The sequence below is a fragment of the Rhincodon typus genome, chromosome 8 (genome assembly GCF_021869965.1).
Source record: "Rhincodon typus isolate 14 chromosome 8, sRhiTyp1.1, whole genome shotgun sequence".
Classification (NCBI taxonomy): Eukaryota; Metazoa; Chordata; class Chondrichthyes; order Orectolobiformes; family Rhincodontidae; genus Rhincodon; species Rhincodon typus.
In genome coordinates, this window is record NC_063339.1 from 54,932,787 (window position 1) to 54,955,047 (window position 22,261).

The 22,261-nt window shown below is 38.5% G+C and overlaps 1 protein-coding gene across 1 annotated transcript in view; it reads right to left on the reverse strand.

Moving 5' to 3' along the window:
- Positions 1 to 22,261, reverse strand: part of LOC109927256 (neuronal PAS domain-containing protein 3) — a 1,144,266-nt gene that overhangs the window by 183,696 nt on the left and 938,309 nt on the right. Inside the window, exon 7 of the mRNA XM_048600392.1 lies at positions 4,287 to 4,461. Coding sequence (XP_048456349.1) covers positions 4,287 to 4,461 — 175 coding nt within the window. The remainder of the gene's footprint in view (positions 1 to 4,286; positions 4,462 to 22,261) is intronic.

The following is a 22,261-nucleotide window of genomic DNA, read 5'->3' on the forward strand; positions in this document are numbered from 1 at the left end:
GGGAGCAGATTTAGGATTGAATTGAGAAGGAACTTCTTCACCCAGAGGGTTGTTAATCTATGGAATTCCTTGCCCAGTGAAGTAGTTGACGCTACTTCAGTAAACGTTTTTAAAGATAAGGTAGATTTTTTTTGAACAACAAAGGAATTAAGGGATACGGTGAGAACGCGGGTAAGTGGATCTGAGTCCACGAAAGGATCAGCCATGATCTTATTGAATGACTGAGCAGGCTCGAAAGGCCGGACAGCCTACTCCTGCTCCTAGTTCTTATGTTCTATGAATGTAATTTTACTTTTTTCTGACAGTGGATCCAGTTTCTCCTAATGAGTCTTCATATGCTACTATTCTCAATAAACTCAGTGGAAGCTGGCTTGGCTTGGGAGGATGGCCTTCTCCTGCTACCCCCAGAAAGAAAATCCAGAAGGAAAATGCAGCAAAACTTGCAAATGACACATGTTGGTAAGATTTACCTTAAGTAACTCAAAATGGAACTCTAGTATGACCAGTACATTCATTTCCGTATATGACTCTTTTTTTATATGACTTGTTTTTCTTTCTGGCAACCTTCTCCTTCTCCCTCACAATATCAAGGAAGGCCCCAAGGTCAACTTCTCCTAAATAAGGAAATGAACCGCCACCTCGCCCCACATTCCTTTTCCTCTCCTACTGCTGCTGTTTCAACCACCTCAGTTAAAGAATAACCACAGTACTGTTACCATGATACATTTAAAATGTGGTCTCGCTTGTATAGACCCACCTCCATTCTCAACTCATGAATGCTAACTGAAGCAAAATCACCTCACAGCCTAGAGCAGCCTTTCTCTGTGAAAACCAGAGTGGAAATGGGTTGTGATGGCTTCCAACATACCCCCCACCTTCCACCTTGTGGAGTGTCCAGTACCTGGGAACTGTTCCAAATCAGGGTGAAGTAATGTTGCCACATATACTTCCTTGGAGCCACAGGACAACCATCCCCTGCAATAGTTTTGCTTCAGGGTAAAAAAGTTTCTTTTAAAAACAATGATCAGTTTTTAAGTCTTCCCTGTGTTGCAGGCAGGGATATATCAGGGATATATCAGTTCCAGATAAATAGATATAATAATCTAACACCAACTTTGAATACACAATCCTAGTGCAAAATCTTCTAATGCAGGAAAATGTATCACTAAGAACTCAAACATGACAAGTCAGACATGCTGCCTTTTTGCTTGAATATAGCCCAAGAAGTTAATGCAGTAGTCTAAAATTCATCAAGTCTACCTATCTAAACCCCACACGCAAGTACGTTACTGGGGAAAGGCTTTCAAGGCTTCTGTCATGACTGCTCTGAAAATTTCCAAATTGTAGTATTCAAGAATGACACACACTGACTTGTTGATCTTTCCTCCTTTCATTTGAGAGTAACTCAGCTTGGTACCAGCCCTGCTATTATCCAGAAATTTCAATGCAGAATTATAATAGAGAAGAAGGACAAACATCACAAGCAGGGAGATTCATGATAATTTGTCATGATAATTAAACACTGTTCAACAGTAACGAGTGGTATCAAGAGCACACAGCATATAGATTCTACAAACTTAACAGCATTACACTCAAAGTTGGTGCAGATATCATTAGCACTTACCTATACTACAGTTGCAGAGCAGATATTATTCTAATCTCTACGCCCAATTCTTGAATCAATTACTATTTAACTTACAGTTATTTTAAGACTCAACATTGAGTACATTCAAGAACAATATCTTGAAAATAAATAAGTAACACAATTTTAAGATTACATGCAAGTGTTATCCTGGATTTTAAATTATAACTAAGGATTTTCTGGAGATCAGATAAAAAGCGACATTAAAGTTCATCCAAGCAATTATTGGACAAAGTATTCTGTTGTTTGCTCTGTATATAATTAAATAAGAACAACTTAGATATAAGACAATTTCATTGATCAAAAATCCAGAGGTTGCAGATCTTACATTAACAACACAAGTCCAAAAATAATGCTTCGACTGCTGAAAGCAAAGCTAATCTAAAATATGACCTGTTGTACATTTCTGGTAATATATTAAAATATTTATTTGTGTTAAGAGAGGATTTTTTTTGTTAGGAATATCATTAGTTTAATAAATAATGAAGGGATGTGTCAAATGCAATTACAAAGATAATTTGAGACACTTTCACATGTCAAAATTATATTCCAAGGCTTTTGTAAAAACTTGTTAATCTAAAAATGGCTTCAATTTTTGATTCTGGTGTGTGGTGTGTTCACTTGATGCATACAAAAACATTTAATTAGGTGAAAGCACTCATGAATAAACAACCGCATGTCACTTTGGCCAGATTTTAGAATTCCTCCTTCGCCTTCTGTTGACTAGTGTACAATAACAGGTACAGAAATCCTCACGCTGCAATTTCAGGCAATGCAGTAAAATAGAAATATGACTGGGAACTGAATTAAACAACAAAATAGTTCATAGCAAATGTGCACAATTTAATTTACTTCATTTATGCTTTGTGCTTGCTCAGATAATGGCTGTTCAAGCTACAGCCAATGTTTGTGTACTCTACCTTGGAACTGAAGATTGACTGATAGCCTGAATGCTGATGCAGATATTTGTGCAGTCCTTCATTGCATCAGCCTATCTTCGATTCCACAATTCTATACATATGAAGGTTTACTATTACTTTTTGATCACTTTATGAATATTGAAAAAATATCAAGATAAAGAATTACATTACAATTAAATAGTACCTTATTCTTGAGTGAAAGCAATTTACATAGAAGCTTTAAAACTGAGTAGGTTCAGCATTTGCCATGCTTATCACATTGGTCAGTGTGAATTTATTATTTCATTAAAATAATGGCAATAATGTATTAAAAGATGTGAATTATTTCATGCAAGTAGAGCAGTTTAGTCTGTTTGAGCAGCTAGGAAACAAATTTATGTTGTTCTGTTAGCTATTGTAACAGCGATTTTCTCAAGGACAACTTTAATTGTTCAGATATACCCAGAAAGGAAGATTTTAATTGACATATTTTGGTCGATCAGAAGGGTGTTTTAACAAAGAAATCGTTGAATCTGTATAATTTGTGGAAGAGAAGTGCAGTACATATCACACACACACATCCTTGACAACATATAGGTGAAGAATACTGAATAAATTCTAACCAGTGTACAATGCACTTTAAGTTAGAAACAGACATCCCTGAGTGGATTTGTATTAGCTATGCAGTACAAGAAAGTGAATGCTATATTAAATTTTCCATGCCTTCTTAGTACAATAATGATTTCCCAAGTAAGCAAACAGATCTTAGACTCTTAATCAGACCTCTCATTAAATTCTCCACCTCCTTCTCCAGAGAAAATTCACTTTTTAAACTGCTCCTGCTTTCACTCATCCACTCTGACTCATAAGAATATGAAATATCTACTTTAAAAAAAAGTACAAAAAGGATAAAGCCACAAATGTGGAACTTCAATTAATTTAAAGCCCCAATCAGTAAAGAATAAATCCTTAGCAGATCTAATTATCAGCGCTCTCAGTAGACCTCAGCAGACCAGCCTATCTTCCCGCTGTTTGAACAGCTTGATGAACTAAGGGACTGATGGATATCAAATCATTTTGTTTAATTTATAAATGGATTTTCCCCTAATACTTAAATTATCATCAGTACAACACCATCAAAATGGGAACATCCTGAATGCAAAGTCTTGCAAGCAGTCTGGAAAGAATCCCAATGAGCAATGTTGCTTCGCTTCATTCCCCCCTGATTCATCTAATTAAACAGCAAGGAGCACAGTAGGGGGTGGGGGCAAGTCTGTATAAAATTATCGCATGCATTGCTTTTGTTAATTTGATGTTGTATTCCTAGTTGATGTACTGCAGGTAGCATAAACATCGTACTTCAAAACAGAAAAAAAAACAAGTAGGAATTATCAATAATTTTAAAATTGTATTATAAAAGGTGCGGTGCTAAACATGAGTGTCACAAATTGCAAACAGCTTTTTTTAAAACTAGGATGCACTCAAAATAATATCTGAATTTCTTATATTGTTACTAGTACATTTTTTTATACTGATGCTTTTGGCAAATTTATTTCAGTCATTTTTTCAGTTGAATTAAGTCAGGTTTGCCCAATCAGTTCTGAACATTGAGCAGTAATATTATATAGGATCTTAACTATATCTAGGTTTATGTTTCCCTCTGGTCTTCATATCAGTAAATAGAGCTCAATCATTTCACAAAGGTCTAGCCCTCAATCCTGTCCTTTTCTGGTTGAAATTCCCACCTGGCTCAGGGGTCTCAGACTGCGAGGACGAAGATGCTGAGCTGGCTCCATCCTCTGTGGTACCCTGTGAGAGAATGCCTCGCCCTGGGGGAAGTTTCATGCCCAGCTGCTCTGCCATCTCCACATGGTCTCCAGGGTGGATATAATCAAACACACTGCTGCCTGTCAGTTCCACCTGAGGGGGCAGAAGTTAAAGTCTAACATCAGCATTCACTTTTCAATCAAATCCACAATACTTAAGAAAATAACGGCTGTTAGTTGCTACTGTAGAGATGCTGAAACTATGATAGAATGTGTTTTGCTTACTGTATACTAATGCAGAACCTTTGTAATCGCATTCAAATACTTCAGGTTAAAATGCACTTTTATTCATTCTATTAAACTAAAAATAACCAGAAATAAAATTTATAAGTATGGATGAATGAACAATTTCTCCTTGGTTATTATAAGACCCTGCAAATATTCCTCACAATTTATTCTCTTAAAATAATGTAAAGAAACCTGATTAGCACCTTTTAAGAGAGTAATTTAGAGAATTTGAATGAGTTTATTAAAAAGGATCATTTATCAGTGTGAATTAGTGTTGAGATTCCTCATTTAAGAATATTACATTCATTAGGTAACCAAATAAGTTATTTTCAAGCTCTGGTTGAAAGATTTATCTTGAGTAACAAATAGTAAACTGCAAAAAATCATACATTTTTTAGACCATATGTAAATATATTAATTTGGTGCTTAACTTCACTGTGTTTTTATGTTAAAAACTTCCAAATTACAGAAAATGTTAGTTTGACAACATCTTTGCATACTTGATTTTTTAACAGAGCTGTCATTTCATGAAGTAGCTATTACATTATTTCTACAGTAAATCCTATGGGAGCAAGGCCTGATATTGGTCTGGAGTTTCCACTGGCCACACAGTCATAATACCGGCGTAGATAACAGTTACACATGGGAACATGCAAAATCCCCACCATAGCACACCTGGAGGAATTGCCTGGGCAACTCAATTTTCTGCTGGGCAACTCCTGCCTGGTTCTCTGCAAAAGTCTCCATTTAAATCATTAAATACACAGTCTAACTCTTGAATAATGATTAAATTAACTCCATAATACATTATACACATCCAGACCCCTTAAACTCCTATACACCAGATCCAATATCCACCTGGAACTAGACCCTGCCCCCACGCAAATCCCCCACTGGATTGGACACAGCCTGACCCCACCATGAGAATTGACTCAATCGCAACAGTATCTGCGCCGGCTGGGCCCAACCTGATCCGCTCCCTTCCCCAAATCTAACCTGACCTTCTGCTTTCAAACATGACTCAATATCCCTTTCCCAGACTCTGCCTGACACCCCTCCCTCATTCCTACAGAACCTGACTCAACATTAACGCTCCTCACCCCCACCGACCACCAGGCCTGAACCAACCTCTTCATCTGTTCTCCATCAGACCCGATTTCTCCCATCCACCCCAGATACTCTGAACACTGGACCGCTTTATCTTGCTATCTTGCACCCTGGCATCCTACACATCTGGCACTTATACCTACCTGACAATGTACCCCCTACTCATCTGGTCGCATCACCCAAATTCATCTGTCATCCTTGACCTGGCACACTACACTTTCCCCAGCTGGCACCCTATTCATCTGGCAACCTACCCATGACAGTCTTCTTGTCTGGAATGCTACCAAGCTGGTATTCCATTAACCTGGCACACTACTGTCTACTCATTTGGCTTCCTACCCCTTGGATCCTATGTACCCTCCATCTTTAATCCTTCCCAGCTGGCATTCTATGTACCTTGCGCCTTACCTACATGGCATCCTGCTTACCTGGCACACTAACCCCATTATCCATCTGCCATCCTACCCTCCCATCATCCAAACGTAACACTTACCTTCTGCACTAATGGTTTAAGAGCAGGTGACAAAATGGCTGTCTGTGCCTTTCAAGTTCTGATTTTGGCAGCTGACCTCTGTGAAAAGAGGGCATCATGATCTACCTCCCTCTGACAGTTCTGTGCTATGAAAGAACTGTCAGGATCGAAGTAAGGTCCCACATTTCTGAGGAAGTCCTGAGTTAATCTCCTGTCAGAAATGTGGAGATCCATTCTTTCATATAAAAGAGCTAAAGGTTTGCCACTCCTCAGAAATATATTTTTTTCTGTTAATCTGCAAGGTAATGGTAGACATGTTCTAAAGATGTTATGATTTACAAACATTTTTCCAGAAACTGTAAGTATTTATAACTACATTGAGTGTGCATATGAGACGATGAGGGGGTCACCAGCAATTCAGGATCACATGTTTATTGGCCTTAAATTAACAGCTGCCTCTCGGAATAAGTGTGAATTGAGGTTAGCAAACCATATTTTCCTTTAAAAGCTATTTAGTGCCAAATAAATGATAGTTATTGAAAAATAGTAATTTAGTCAATAGTAGCTCAATGGTTGGCACTACTGCTTTACAATGCCAGGGACCTGGGTTCAGTTCCAGCCTTGGGCAACTGACTGTGTGGAGTTTGCGCATTCCCCCTGTGGCTGAGTGGGTTTCCTCAGGGTGCTCCGGTTTCCTCCCACAGTCCAAAGATATGCAGGCTAGGTGGATTGTCCATGCTAAATTGCCCATATTGTCTACAAATGAGTAGGTTAGGTGGATTAGCCATGGGAAATGTAGGGTTTTTGGATGGGGGAGGGGGGTGAGTCTGGGTGGGATGCTTTTTGGAGAGTCAGTGTGAACTTGTTGGGGCAAATGGCCTGTTTTCACACTGTAAGGATTCTAAGATCTGATTAAATTTATTTAGGTTTTATTTAAATAACAACACACTTTCCTGAAAAGTGCTTATATCTGTTTCATTATTCTGTCAGATCCCTCATCTCACAGAGAGCATCTCAATGTGACCATTTTGCACAGGTATGACTGGATACCAAGTATTAGTTGAGTAATGGGGATGCTGGGGGGAAACAGTGAGCACATTACAACCAACACTGATGTTCAGGTAAAAATTATTAATCTCACTTACCCAAACTTGTGATAGCAATGTGATCAATTGATTAATAGTAACCAGCATCACATTTGTCATTGTGGTGTGCCCTGGTACCAGATGAAAGCATTGAGCATCTGAGCAGGAACCCCTTTCCCTCACCCACCTCCCATCACACAATATTTTTCGATCGTTATATCACCAGCAAACTGCCTTCAGTGCAACAATATGCTCAATTAATTCTTTCTGAAGCTAATCATGTTTAAACATGCTAAAACTCTGCTAAATAAATACAAAGCACTTTCAATTTAAAGATAATAAATACTAAAAAAGCTAATTTTGTAATTATCTTTATTCCATTCTGTTTAAAAGTGACTAGTTTGACATGTACAGAAATAAATATACAGTATTGCATATTTATATGTATAAAAAAACATTATTTCGTGTAGGAATTACCATCAGCTTTACTTACTTGCAATTGTTTGCTAACGACAACCAGCAATTGACATGATTTTAGAATTTTGTAAGGGAGGTTGTCAAAGAAAGAAGGTTAAAGTTTAGGTTATTAAAAAGAGACAACTTCCAAATGGGATTCTGAACACAGAAAAAAGATTTCCTTTCTTTTGTCACAACTGAATATCTAATTCAGAAGGATCAGCTACAAACTACATGGATGAAGTTTTGCTTGTTGGCCAAAATAATCACGTCAGAAGAGATAACTACTTGATGGGGCAGCACATTGGCTCAGTGGTTAGCACTGCTACCTCACAGTGCCAGGGATCCAAGATCGATTCCACCTTTGGGTGACTGTCTGTGTGGAGTTTGCACATTCTCTCTGTGTCTACATGTGTTTCCTTTGGGTGCTCTGGTTTCCTCCCACAGTCCAAAGATGTGCAGGCATGGTGGATTGGCCATGCTAAATTGCCCAGTGTTCAGGGATGTGTAGTTTAGGTGGGTTATAGAGGGATGGATCTGGGTGGGATGCTCTGAGGGTCAGTGTGGACTTGTTGGGCCAAAAGGTCTGTTTCCACATTGTAGGGATTCTTTTCTATGATTGATCTAATTTCAATGTTAAACTTAGTTCTGCAATATTTTTGAAGGCCAAAGATACAAGATTCTGTTTTAGCTGTTGAGGTGTTTATTTATTGCCATATTTGTCCTGCAGAAAACTGCATCTTTTTCCCTGTTTTTACAAAAATTAAAATAATGACTATTCAAAATCCTGGCTGCAGCATCCATTTCTGTTTCTTGTGTAGTTCCATTCACTCAGTTTACTGGTACTTTATTCTTCACCACGCGTTGTTTTCTAAATAAGGTTATGTAGTTTCTTTTCTCAGAAAATGCCAATTCCACGCTCAATCAGTAACTTTGTCATCTACTCACCAGTAGAATTATTCTCAATAAGCACCTTGCCTTTGAATTCTCTCTCTTTTGCTTGTTTTGACTGAGGCTGTAAGTTGTCATTTGGGAACCAGTATTTGGTCATGCATCTGGTCACTTTCTGGAACTGGGTACTTATGTATCATAGATAACAAGGTGTAGAGCTGGATGAACACAGCAGGCCAAGCAGCATCAGAGGAGCAGGAAGGCTGACGTTTCGGGCTTAGACCCTTCTTCAGAAAATGTATCATACATATTTTTTGATTTGCTCATTTATTAAATTGTATAATTTTGCAAACTGATACAGAACTATGACATCCCAATGAAAAGATCACATATAAAAATCTACTGGTAACAATTGTGACTTCTAGAAATTGACAGCAGTATGGAAAATCAATTTGATTTACATATTGAAGTACTGAATTTCAAAGGAGGAAGTGCAGTTGTAGCACCCTGAGAAGGTCCACTCTAAAAAAATCCATTCAATGCCTGTGTGTATCTGTGTCTGTCTTCTATTTAAGGATTATCTGAGAATTCATTTACAATTTTCTATTTTACAGTTGTAAAACTACAGTGCGCAAGCATTACAATTATAATTACTTATTTGAAAACTAACATACTATTTCAACCACAAAGCCCAACTAGTATGCACATGACTACTAAATCATCAACAAGAATCTTTCAGCTTGATCCCTTATGTATTAGCCAACTCTTTTTCCCATCTCCTCAGTTTTGCAAATTGCATTTTATCCCAGAGACAGCAAAGCACCAGAGTTTAATCGTTTAATAGCGGAACCAAAACTGCTACGACTTAGCTAAAAGTGCAGAAAACTATTGCTTCCACGATATCAAGGCAAGGTTTGGCTTTCAGTATTGTCCAAATGTTACACTGAATGGTCACAAAACCTTTCTGCTTCGATTGTTTCTGTTACCTATAACACAAACAAGACAGAACTAAGAACAAAGACAAATATATTTGTGATTGCTTTGAAAGAAAACATTATTTTCCCCTGCAGTTATTTGATATCTATTTACTTTAAGATATAAAGTAAATATCTTAAAACAAAACTATTGAAAGCACAGTTTTTACAAGAAAATAGGGAATTATAAACATTGATTAGTCTTGTATTGAGATTTCATTTTTCTTTGTAAAGTGTTTCTAACATAATATTAAGCAAGAAAATTTGTGAATGGTATTATTTACTTTAGCATTTATAGTTGTTTTATTTAACTTATTATATACATAAAATAAAAAGAGAGGTGAACATAACAGAGACAGAAATTCATTTGCACAGTGCTGTTCCTTGATAATGTCCTGTGGCACTGTCTGCCCTGGGGAATCAATGTTCTCTGCAAGCCATGCTATGCCAACAAATAATTCCTGTAAAAACTTTCAAATGAACATTGAAGGTTTATTCAGAGAGAGAGATAAAAGAAGTTGGGAGATAAGGCTAACTATCAATACTTTGGAACTGTAAAGCTGACCAGTTAAGTTAAGGAGTTAAGTGGTCATTAATTGATCACTTAATTGGTCAAGGAGGTCAGCCATGGGCCTTCTCAGCTAGAACTTAATTACTGAGGTATCAAGAAAGGAGGAGATTTCTCTCCACAACTAACACCAGCCTGATACTTACCCTTCTCGTCACCTACAGCGAGAGCGAAATCACACTCTTGGAGAAAATAGGTTGTTCAGAAGTAAATAATGACCTCATTAAGACAAATTAAAGATAGCAAATAGTAATAAAAACCTAACTTGGCATTCAAATTTGAAGAAATCAAGAGCATTTCTTGAGAACATAATAACTAAGCAAGTAAGTTCCTCTGAATAAAAATAAGAAATCTGAAAAAAAAGTATAAAAATGCATATCTGGAAGACTATTACAAATTAAGAGGTGATAATGAGACAAGCGAACAGTTTCAAACTTGTGAAAGGCAAATATGGGTCAATAACATTTAAGGTGTATTTTTTTAATTCACTTGTGGGGTGTGGGGTCACTGGCTGGACCAGCATTGAAATAAGAGCTGGCTGAGAGCCATCCACTACCCTTGCTACTGAATGTCCTCCCCTTCATGATACCAATCCTATGTCACTCATTGTGACCCAATTATCTTTGGCAATCCAGGGCCTATGTCCCCTGCTGGTATTGCAATACTTAGCCCATGGATTCTGTTCTCAGGGGTTAGACTTGCATCTCTGTCCAGATCAGTGCCTGATACAAACATACCAATAAGGAGCAGGAATAAGCTCCTTGACACTGCTCCATTGTTTAATAACATCATGCCTCATCTGAATGTAACCTTAACATCTGTCCACTTCTGTCTTAAAAATATTCAAATGTTTTGCTTTCAATGGATTTTTAGAAAGAGAGTTCCAAGAACAAACATTTCTCTGATTAAAGAGTTTCTCCTATTTCTAGATACTTCATAAAAGAAACATCCTTTCCACAGCACCCTGTCAAGACCTCTGAGGTTTCAATATGTTCCAATCACATTGCCTCTTCATTTTGTAAATTCAAGTGGATAAAGCCTGTCCAACCTCTCCTTATTAGACTAGCCACCCATTGTATGTGTAAAGCTTCCCTGAACTATTTCCAATGCAAGTATATCCTTCCTTAGATAAATAGACTAATACAGTACTCCAGATTCAGTCTCACCAGTGCCCTGTACAACTGAAGCATAACCTCCCTTCTTTTGTATTCAATTCCCTTCACAATAAACAACAACTTTCTATCAGCTTTCTAATTACTTACTGCACCTGCAGACTAGCCTTTTGTGATTCATGCACGAGAACACTCAGATCCCTCTCCATCTCAGAGCTCAGCAATCTCTTATTGTTGAAATAGTATGATTCTTTTGTGTTCTTTGTGCCAAAATCAAAAAAAATCACACAATTGCCAGATCCTTGTTCAATCACTTAACCTGACTATACCCCATTGTAGTCTTCTATGTCCTCTTCACAACTTACTTTTTTATTTATCTTTGCGTCATTAGCAAAAATACACACGTTGCTTCAGTCCCTTCAACCAAGTCATTTCGGTAAATGTAAAAATGATGGAAATTTTAATTTGGCTGTCTTTGCAGAAAAGAGGTAATGTAGAGTTCTGAGATAGTAGGAACTGCAGATGCTGGAGAACCTGAAAGGTTCTCACTGCCTCTCCAGCTGACAGGCAAGACTCACATCACCTGCACTGAATAACTCCCCCTCAATGTTTCTTTTAAGGTGAAAATAGCTCAAATAGTGTTATTTATTTTAAAAGGTGGATACAAAAGCACAGATTCACTATTGCATCATCATATACAGTTCTTAGCCTATATGAGCTATTTTATAATTCACGGTGCTAGTGATGGAAATAGACAATAGCGCTTAATTTTGCTCATAAATCATAATACATTCATTGGTAAGTTGTGAAGATTTTATTTAATAAATTTAATTTACTTACTGCAAAGGACTCTTGGAAATATGCATAAAATCTCAAACTAACTTTAGAAATGTAAAATGTAAGTAATGTCTTGTCATTTCTTAAACTACAAGATCTAAATGCAATGTGAAATCCTAAAGGCAATACTGAAACACCAAATAGTATCTTCTTTGACTCAAAGTACATGCAAGTTTAGTGGGAATGCAAAACGGCAGAGATGACTATCAAAACAGAATAAAGTTAACTGACAAACACCTTTGATTGTTAAGTGTTCTTCCAAATACACAATCCAATGCAACCTTTCAAAATTCAGTTCTGTAACACACATATATGGCTGCCTGCACTTTCTACTGTTCAGTCAATTTAACCCACGTAGTGATTTTTTATACATTGTAAAAGACAGCATGGTGCAATATTCATCGCTGACAGCAGAAAGATTTTCTTGAAATCAGAAAAGAGGTAGGGATTACTCTCTGTCATTGCACAAAAGCACTCAGATATCTGGTTAGAAGTTTGCATTGGAAATGAATTTCATCAATCTGACTAGGGCAGGGTTAAAGCCCTTAGCAACATGCTTATTTTGTAGAAGGTCACTCAATAATAACTTCCTTTGCTCTCCAAGCTTATTAAGACGGACTGGCATATATTAATAAAAACCCTTGATTTTCAGATCATAAAAGTCAGGCACAGACTTATTTTAATTCTAACATTAAGAAAGGAACCCTTAATTAGCAGGGTTTCAAAATGTCACCTTCTTCTATTAGCTGCTCTGGTCCATCAATGCCATAATCCGGACTGTCAAATTTCATCACATGATAGACAGTTTTCTGGCTTTTTCTTAAAATATAAATCAGATTGACTGAATCCATGTGATTCTGGAATCACATGGCTGACTATTTCCACAACAAAAATGTCTCTTTTAACAAGCCTAATATTGAATTTTGTTATTGCTACTCTCAGCAAGCAAATTGTGGACTTTTCCCACTATAGATTTGTTGCTAAAACTGCAATGATCAGGTGGATCTAAATGGAGATTCGGCTCTGAAATTTCTGGTTAAACTTTATATGGTTGTTCCTGAAGATCATTCTTTAAAGCCATTGACATGTCTAATGATACTGTTTCTTTCATCTTCAGTCTTTTACCTGAATTATAGCAGTGTAATTTTGATGAGCACACTTGCCTTCAGACTTTTCTTGCTCATTTATACTTGATGCATTCTCCTGTTCCTCCTCTGCTTTAAAGATTTCAAGCTGTTGTCTCATGTAACACAGTAGCTGCATAATAAATGGATTGTTGATGAATTTGATCTCAGCTTACCAATGTACTTAGGCAGTACTACACATCATGATAAACCTGATAATGCGAGGTATGGATCATATAGTATGCAATGTGTTATTTCAGCATACACTGAATTTAAGATACCTTCCATTAAAGATTCAATTTAAATGCATTTTTAAGAATTTAAAGATGTTTTGAGTTCAGCTACTAGTTTGTTTTTCAGATGCGTGAAAAAACAAAATGTACTTGGACTCAGAAAATGGGTCATGGATGAATATATATTTTTCCATGTGTTATATTAAAGTCAGATTTAATTTTGACCTTGGAGTACCGTCACTGCATACAGAATAGAAGAAATTCTTAAATCATACATTACAACGTAATCAATTACACTGCCTTGACCACTGCAAATTCAAAATATTTAAACCTTGAACTTGAGCTAGACTGGACCACAAAAAGAAATACTTTTGAACATATTTTACATCTACTTTACTAGTTTTTCTACAATAGACAATGTTAATCTTTAATTAATTAATGTAAAAATATAAACAATTGACTTACTGAAGCCTTACTCCATTTACGTTATTAGAATCATGAACTCTTTCATACAACAGAGATCTCTCCAGTCAATAACTGCGTGATACATCTTTTTATGCTATTAATTAAAAAAAAGTTTGAAATGGTATTTCAATTGCTCTGAGGTTGCATAAAGCTTATGTTTGCAGTTGTCATGGTGGTGAAAATGTGCCATTGTTATTTAATATTAGCTGTGTAATTGGCCACAAAATTGCTCAATTTTACTAATGGAATTGTTTCAGCCATTGCAGTGCAGCATACCACAAGAAAAACCTTCATCCATGCGGAATGTCAGTTTTCCTTTGGAGTTACAAAATAGTGTGATTTGTGAACCAACACCAACAAAAGTATAGTTATACTAAATATTGTAAGAAAGCCTCAGAAATATGCATCTGGCACTATTTTTTAAATATTCCTAAGAAATAGCATAATGTTTGGGGCTGTGACACAAACCACCAAGAATCTTAAAAATTGATAAGGTGAATAGCAAGAGTCTGTTCCCTCAAGTGGGGGAGTTCAAAACAAGGGGGCATACTTTTAAGGTGAGAAGAGAGAGATTTACAAAGGGCATGAGGGGCAACTTTTTTTTGACACAGAGAGTGGTTAGTATGTGGAATGAACTGTCAGAATAAGAGGTGTACACAGGTGTAGTTACAATATTTAAAAGACATTTGGATAAGTACCTGAATAGGAAGGTTTGGAGGGATGTAGGCCAAACGCAGGCAGGTGGGATTAGTTTAGTTCAGGTACATAGTTGACCCGAAAGGTCTGTTTCCATGCTGTATGGCTCTATGATTATATAAATAAAGTGTTTTTGAATGGGAGTGGGATAAGAACTCTCAACCCATGTCCCTTTACTCCAAAAATTGAAACTGTTGAGCTATTAATATTTACTTTTACTACATATCAAGAATAAATTACTGTTTACCTTGGTTGTATTTTTTAAAAATTTATCCCTTTAGAAACAAAGTTTAGTGATTGGAACAAGGTCAGCCAGGTGGATCTCATAGAATATGAGTTCCCTGATTGGACCAGGTTAACAGTCCCAATCAGGGAGTTCTGGCTGACAGATATTAATAGGAGTGTCAGTGGTTCAATTCACTCGAGGAGCTAGCACTGAGTGAGGTGAGTCAGTGTCTTGTACTATGCACATGCACATAAAGGGTGACTTGATGATGGGATACTGGCCTTTGTGGAGTTATTTCAGTGACAATGAGACAAAAACATGCTCCTGAAGAGATTTTCTTGCAACACTGGTTTTTGAGTTGAGATAAGCATTTCTGACATCATGCTGCTATTTGGGAAGCTTAACTCATTTGATCCTGCAGTTAAAGACTGGACACAGTATCAGGGAAGAATGCATCATCTTTTCAGGGGTATGACATTGGGGCAGATGAAAAGCAACAAGTAATCCTCCTGGAAGCTTTTGGACCTGCAGCTTCTTAGGTTATTAGAAACCTAACTTTCCCCAAGGCACCAAGTACTAAAACCTTTCAAGGGTTGACAGATTTAGCTGAGGAATATTATGACCCTTAGCCTCCTCTAATTCTGAGATACCATTGGTTTTACTCATCAGTTTGAGAACCAGGGGAATCTGTATTGGGATTTTTGATGAGGTTAAGATGACTGGCAGAGGCAAGTGATTTTGGTTTAACCCTAAGTGAGATGTTGAAGGACCATTTGGTTTGTGGGATTAATGATGGGACCATGCAAAAGTGCCTACTATCTGAAGCCCAACTAGACTTCATACAGGCACTACAACTAGCTTTATCATTGGAAAATGTGGCAAGTGGAGCTTATGAGTTACAAAGTATTCCAGTCAAAGTGGACCTTCACCAGGCCATGTGAGCTTTAGTAACACCACTTGAGTGAAGGCAATTGCATAGCCTCACTCAGGACATGCCTTGTACAAAGGGACTTGAGATCAGCCCACAGCAAAACCCCAAAATAAAATTAAGCCCCGACCAAATGGTCAAAATTTTCTCGAGGATCTGGGCCAGCAGGCCATTTTAGTTGCTGCCAGTATGTGGACTCAAGGCAGGAAATGACTCCCACTAGGCCTGAAATGAGTAAGAGAACTCATAGGCCAGGATCAAGCAGAGTGCACACATGGAAAGTCTACCTACTCCTGGTTTAGAACAGTTAAATTGTTTAGCAACATCCAAATCAGAACCATTCAAAATGAACGTCTGGTTAAATGGACACGCAGTCCAAATGGCAGTCGATACCGGCATGGCTGTATCAACGATTGCGGAACCAGTCTTTACCAAAATTCGCTCTGGACTCCAACCCTTCACTTTGTGTAAGACCCTGGCCAGGCTGAGAACCTATACTGGGCAATCTTTTAGAGATTATGGGTACAACATCAGTTCCGGTCTCTTATGAAAATCAGCTGGTTCACTTATCATTGTAGTAGAAGGCTCCAGCCCAAGCTTGATGGGACGAAATTGATTGAGAAAGATTCAACTTTTTTCGATTAGAAAATGGCTGCTTGAGTGAAGTCCTAAGTAAATACCCTGAAGGTTTTCCGGAGGGTCTTGGGACTATCAAAGGGGCCAAGGCCACCTTACATATTGACTAAGAAGCGATTCCATGATTCTGTAAGGCCTGCCCAGTGCCATTTGCCTTGAGCACAAGACGCAGAAATTAGGAAGTTGGAAAACAAAGGAATCTTCAAACCAGCCAATTTTGCGGAATGGGCAGTACTGGTCATATCAATTGTGAAGCCTGATGGGTCCGTTCGCCTTTGTGGGGATTTCAAACAAATGGTAAACTGCCTTTTGCATATCCAGTCTCTCGCATAGATAACTTATATACAAAACTGGTGGGGAAGGGAGGGGAGCTGAACATAAGCTTTGCATACATGCAATTACGATTGGATGAGGATTCTAAGAAATATGCTACAATTAGTACCCATCAAGGTTTGTACCAATATACCAGACTGCCTTTTGGGTTATCATCAACCTGTGCCATTTTCCAGCAGTCAATGGCAAACATCTTACAAGGTCTACCCTGGTTGTCATTTATCTGGATGACATGCTAATAACCAGGAAGACCAGTAAAGAGCACTTAGAGAACTTAGACATAGTGCTTATATGTTTCTCCAAGGTGGGGGTATGCCTTAGGAGAAAAAAACGTATGTTCTAGGCACCCCAAGTGACCTAATTGGGCCACAGAGTTGATAAGACTGGGTTACACCCATTGGAAGATAAAGTGAGGGTGATCAAAGGTGCTCCGACTCCCACATCTGTACCAGAGCTTAAGTCTTTCCTTGGGTTGGTGACTCATTATTTGAAACCTGGCCTTCATCCTGGTAACTTTACATCTGCTATTGAAAAAGGGTCAGCCTTGGAAATGGTCTTGTGGCCAAGATATAGCATTTAGGGAAGTGAACTAGCAGCTATCATCATCTAAGGTGTTGGCATTCTATGATCCCAAGTGAGATCTGGCGCTAACAAAGTGATGCCTCCCCACATGGTATCGGGGTTATGTTAATTTGCTGGTGGCCCAGCGGACAGGAACGCTTGATAGCACATGCTTCCCAGGCTTTGGCTGATACAGAATACAAATATGCCCAGATAGAATTGGCAGGTTTGGTGGTCATCTTTTGGCATGAGAAAATTCCACCAATACCTTTACGGATGTAAATTTGCAATAGTAACTGACCACAAACTATCTGGGAGGCCAAGTGGCAAATGCAGATGGCGAATATACCACTGGTGGTGCTGCCGCTAGAATAATTCATTCAGATTTTAAACTTTCTGGACACCCTTCTAGTCACCGCTGACAATATCAGAGTGTGGACATAAAATGAACCCATCCTGACAAAACCTAAACAGCTGGTGGTGATGGGGGAACCAAAAGGGCCATCACAACCAGAATTAAAACCTATCTGGACCCAGTGAGACCAGAGGATGGTATATTATCATGAGGAGCAAGAACGATTGATCCAAGCAAAGGTCATTGCTAGATACTGGCTGATGTCGACCAGGGTTTTCAAAATGAAGATATTAGCGAGAAGTTAGGACTGGTGGCCGGGATTGAATGTCAACATAGCTGCATTGGTGGGGCAGTGCTCAGCATGCAACCAAGGACAAATTACTGCCAACAGCTCCCCCACATTTATGGGAATGGCTGGGCTTGGTTACACATTGGCTATGCCGGTGCTTTCACGGGCTCTTTTTTTAGCCATTGCGGACACCCATTCAAAGTGACTGGACAGGCATTCATCAAACACGGTGATGATGATCGAAAAGTTACAAGCATCTTATGCAATAGAGGAACTCACGGAGGTGCTGGTCATAGACAACAGATGATCATTTGCCAGCAGCAATTTGAGTATTTCCTAAATTCGAATGGCATTCGGCATATAAGGACAGCTCCGTAACATCCATCATCCAATGGGGGAACGAGCAGTCCAAACTTTGAATGCAGGCTTAAGAAACACCCTACAGCTTCACTCAATGGCAAACTATCTTGGTTCCTATTTGCTTATAGGACCACCCCTCACGCAACTACAGTGACAGCTCCAGCAGAGTTGCTAATGGGGAGAAGACTCTGCACCAGGTTAAACCTGGTCTTCCCAGACCTTCAGGCAGAGGGAGAGTGAAACAGAATCAGAAACAACGATACCAGGCACAAGACTCTTCTAAGTGAGAGAGGCGGTTAACTTCAGGGGACGAGGTTTGGTTTCAAAACTTAAACAGCTGGTGGTGATGGTGGTCAACGCGAGGTCAGGTCCTGTAACATACAAAGTTCAGGTAGGTGAAGCGGTCTTGAACAAGCACGTGGACCATATCAAAGTTGCAACCTAGTGAACGGGGCAGGAACAAAACATACCCAACCTATTTGAATACCCAGCAGAGCTGTCAGATCCCATGGGTTCTCTCCCTCCATCTAGCACTGAAGAAACCTGAGGACAAGGTGGACATGGCAGATGCTGCAGACTTGACACCTTTCCCACAGGAAGAAGTTTGGCCAAGACATTTTGGGTGCAGGAGGCAGGCTACAGTGTGGTACATTCTGCCTGTATCCGAGGCAGAATCAGAGAAACTGGACTTGGGAAAGTGCCCCAGGAGAAGCTACAGGAAAGAATGGGCTTAAGTCCCAGGACTTAGATGGGGAGGGATGCAGTGATTGGAACGATGTCAGCCAGGTGGACTCATAGAATATCAGTTTCCTGACTGGGGCTGTTAACCTGGTCCAATCGGAGTTCTGGCTGACATATATAAACAGGGATGTCAGGGTTTCTGCTCACTCTAGGACCCGGCTCTGAGCTAGCTGGGTCAATGCCTTGTACCATGCATGTGTAAATAAAGGGTGATTTGGTGACAGAATACCAGCCTTCATAGAGTTATTTCACAAAGTATTCATAATAATATAAATAGAAAAAAATCCTAATGCTGTCTGCTGATAAATACTGCAAGCTGTCCTTTTTTATTGAATTTCTGAATATTTTGAGTAACAAAACAGTGTTTACTACTTTTCTCCTGAAATACAATTTCTTGATGCATTTTCTAGATGTAATAAAAGCAGACTGAGTTTATATGAAGCAATCAAGAATGTTTTCACTTAAGTAAAGGGACACAAAAGTCAGTGTATGCAGCAAATTATGCACACCCTGAGTATAAATAGCAGTCAATTTCAAATATAAGTAGTGATCCAATTACAGCATGGTTTTACTTTGAAAATGACACTCAAGGTTGCAAGTTTAAAATAATAGTTTGCATTTAGATTGCAAGTATACTCAGGTCAACTTAATTTTGAAACAGCATCTAAGAATATATAAGTCCTATGAATGACAAGTGATGTTGGAATCATCTTAAATAAGTAATAAAAATGCTGTTTTTAGAGGAAAGAGTAATGCCACATTGCTTTGTAATGCATGAAAATAAAGCAATTTCTCCACAGCTGAACTATCAGAGTACAACTGCAATTTTATCTGTCATGTTCAAACCAGGACAGGAAAACTGACAATTATTATACCAACTTTGGGGACTTGATTAGCAATGATTAATGTATATTTTCTATGCTTACCTGAACATATCATTGTTAGCACATTCTTGAAAGGTGAGAGAACTTGATGCTCTGAACAAAGAATATCTGAAATAAAGCCTTTAAAGACTGATTGTCTTTAAGCACCTATGGTGGTTACGATGATTCCATTTCCTGATTTGTAACTTTTGTGTTGCAGTGGTATAAGTTGTTGCATGTTTATATATGTATATAATGTATCTCCAAGAAGGATTAGGATTCCATATTGGGAACCCACACTACAGTTATTCAAATCCTACAGGACTGCAAGTCCTTGTCAGTGTCAAGGACCCTTTAAACTGAATTCAAACCTAATCGCTAACAAAAAAGAAACAGAATTCATGCAAATCATATTAATTTCAGCATATCCCCTGTGTGCTGGATATAAACTACTGCCTAATTAAATATTTTTTAACGATGTGAGTAATTTTTGCCAAGGGGCGGATTCAGGGGAAAATTTAATATGAGATCACAAAAGCTGTTCCCAGCGTTGATTCTGTAAATTAATGACTATCTGCCTTATGATAAAAGCATGCTGCCAAGAATGAAAATGAAGTCTGTAAGGCTTAGACTATTTGCCTAATAATCAAGTGTATACAGAACAAAAGGCTAAGAGAGTTTGGAAATTTTCTATTGTAACTTGCTCATGTGGCCTTTATAATACAAAGAACAGGGTGCACTAAATTAGAAATTATGTATCATTTTATATATTTACTACTACTACTACAACATGCATATTTAACTACCTAAACCTAGTTCATCTTTTACACACCAACTAAAACAATTTCCTCCCCATTCACTAAGATGAGGAACACATGTGCACTACACTTTTCGTGATACTGGAGATCCTTCTACATCTCGACTATTTCAATCCTTTGATAGGATGTGAGCATTGCAAGCAACTCCAGCATTGGTTGTCCATCCTTAATTTTTCAAGAATTTGTTCATGGGATGTGGTCATTACGGACCAAGCCAGCATTTATTGCACATCCCCAATTGCCTAGAGGGCAGTTAAGAGTCACTCACATTGCAGTGCATCTAGAGTCACAGGTAGGCCAGACCCAGTATGGACAAAATTTTCTTCACTAAAGGGTATTAGTGAAAGAGATGGGTTTTTGACATAATCAACAATGGTTATATGGTCACCAATAGTAAGATTTAATTCCTATATCCCCAGAACATTAGTACAATGTTCTATAGAGCTAGTCCGGTATTATTGCCACTCTACCACTGCCTTCCCAATTGCAGTTGAGAAGTGGGTGGCAGGCCATTTGTCTCACTGAGGCCTTTTATAAGTACAGCCAAAGTGCTGCTAAGAAAGGAGTTCCAGGATTTTGACACAGACAAGTGGTGATGTTCCCATGCATCTGCAGCTCTTGTCCTAGTTGTTTGGAGATGGGCTCCTTCAAGCACCTTCTGATTGCACAAAGTGAGCTGCTGCAATGCATCCTGTAGATGGTACACACTGCTGCCACTGGGCCTAAGTGGTAGAAGCATTGAATGTTTAAGATGGGTGGACAGTGAGCCACTCAAGCAGCTGCTTTGTCCTGGATGTGGCTGAGCTTGAGTATTGTTGGGCTGTACTCATCCAAGAAAGTGTAGAATATTCAATCACACTTCCTGACTTGTTTTGTACGTGGTGGATAGGCTTTGGGTAGTTAGGAGGTGAAATGTATGTTTCAGAGTTCCTAGTCTTTGACTTGCTCTCGGAGCCACAGTATTTGTATCAGTCATCCAATTTAAATTTTGATAGTGTGAAATTTAGAAATAGTATTATCATTGAATGCCAAGTGGAAAATACTTAGATTTTTGTTGGAGATGATAATTGACAGCCATTTGTGTGATGCAAGTGGTACTTGCCACTTGACAGCCAAGCTTCACTGCTAAATATGGAGTGTTCCATATCTGACAAGACACAAATGGAGTGAACATTCTGCAGTCATCAATGAATAACCCCATTTTGGACATTATGATGGAGAAAGGTAATTGAGGTAGGTGAAGATATTTGTACCAAGGACAGTATCTTGAAGAACTTGGGGCCATTGTGAGACAGAGGTAGTGTCTGTACCTCTGAGCCAGGAGGCCTGGGTTCGGGTTGCACTTGCTCCAGAGATGTCTCATCTCTGAACAGGCTGATTAAAAAAAAAATCTATCCTGACGGACTCCTGCACCAATATGCTGAAACTGAGACGAATGACCTCTAAAAATCTCAACAATCTTCCTTAATCTCAAATAAGATTCCAACCAGTGGGGAGTCGTCCCTCATTCCCACTGATTTCAGTTTTACCAGTGGT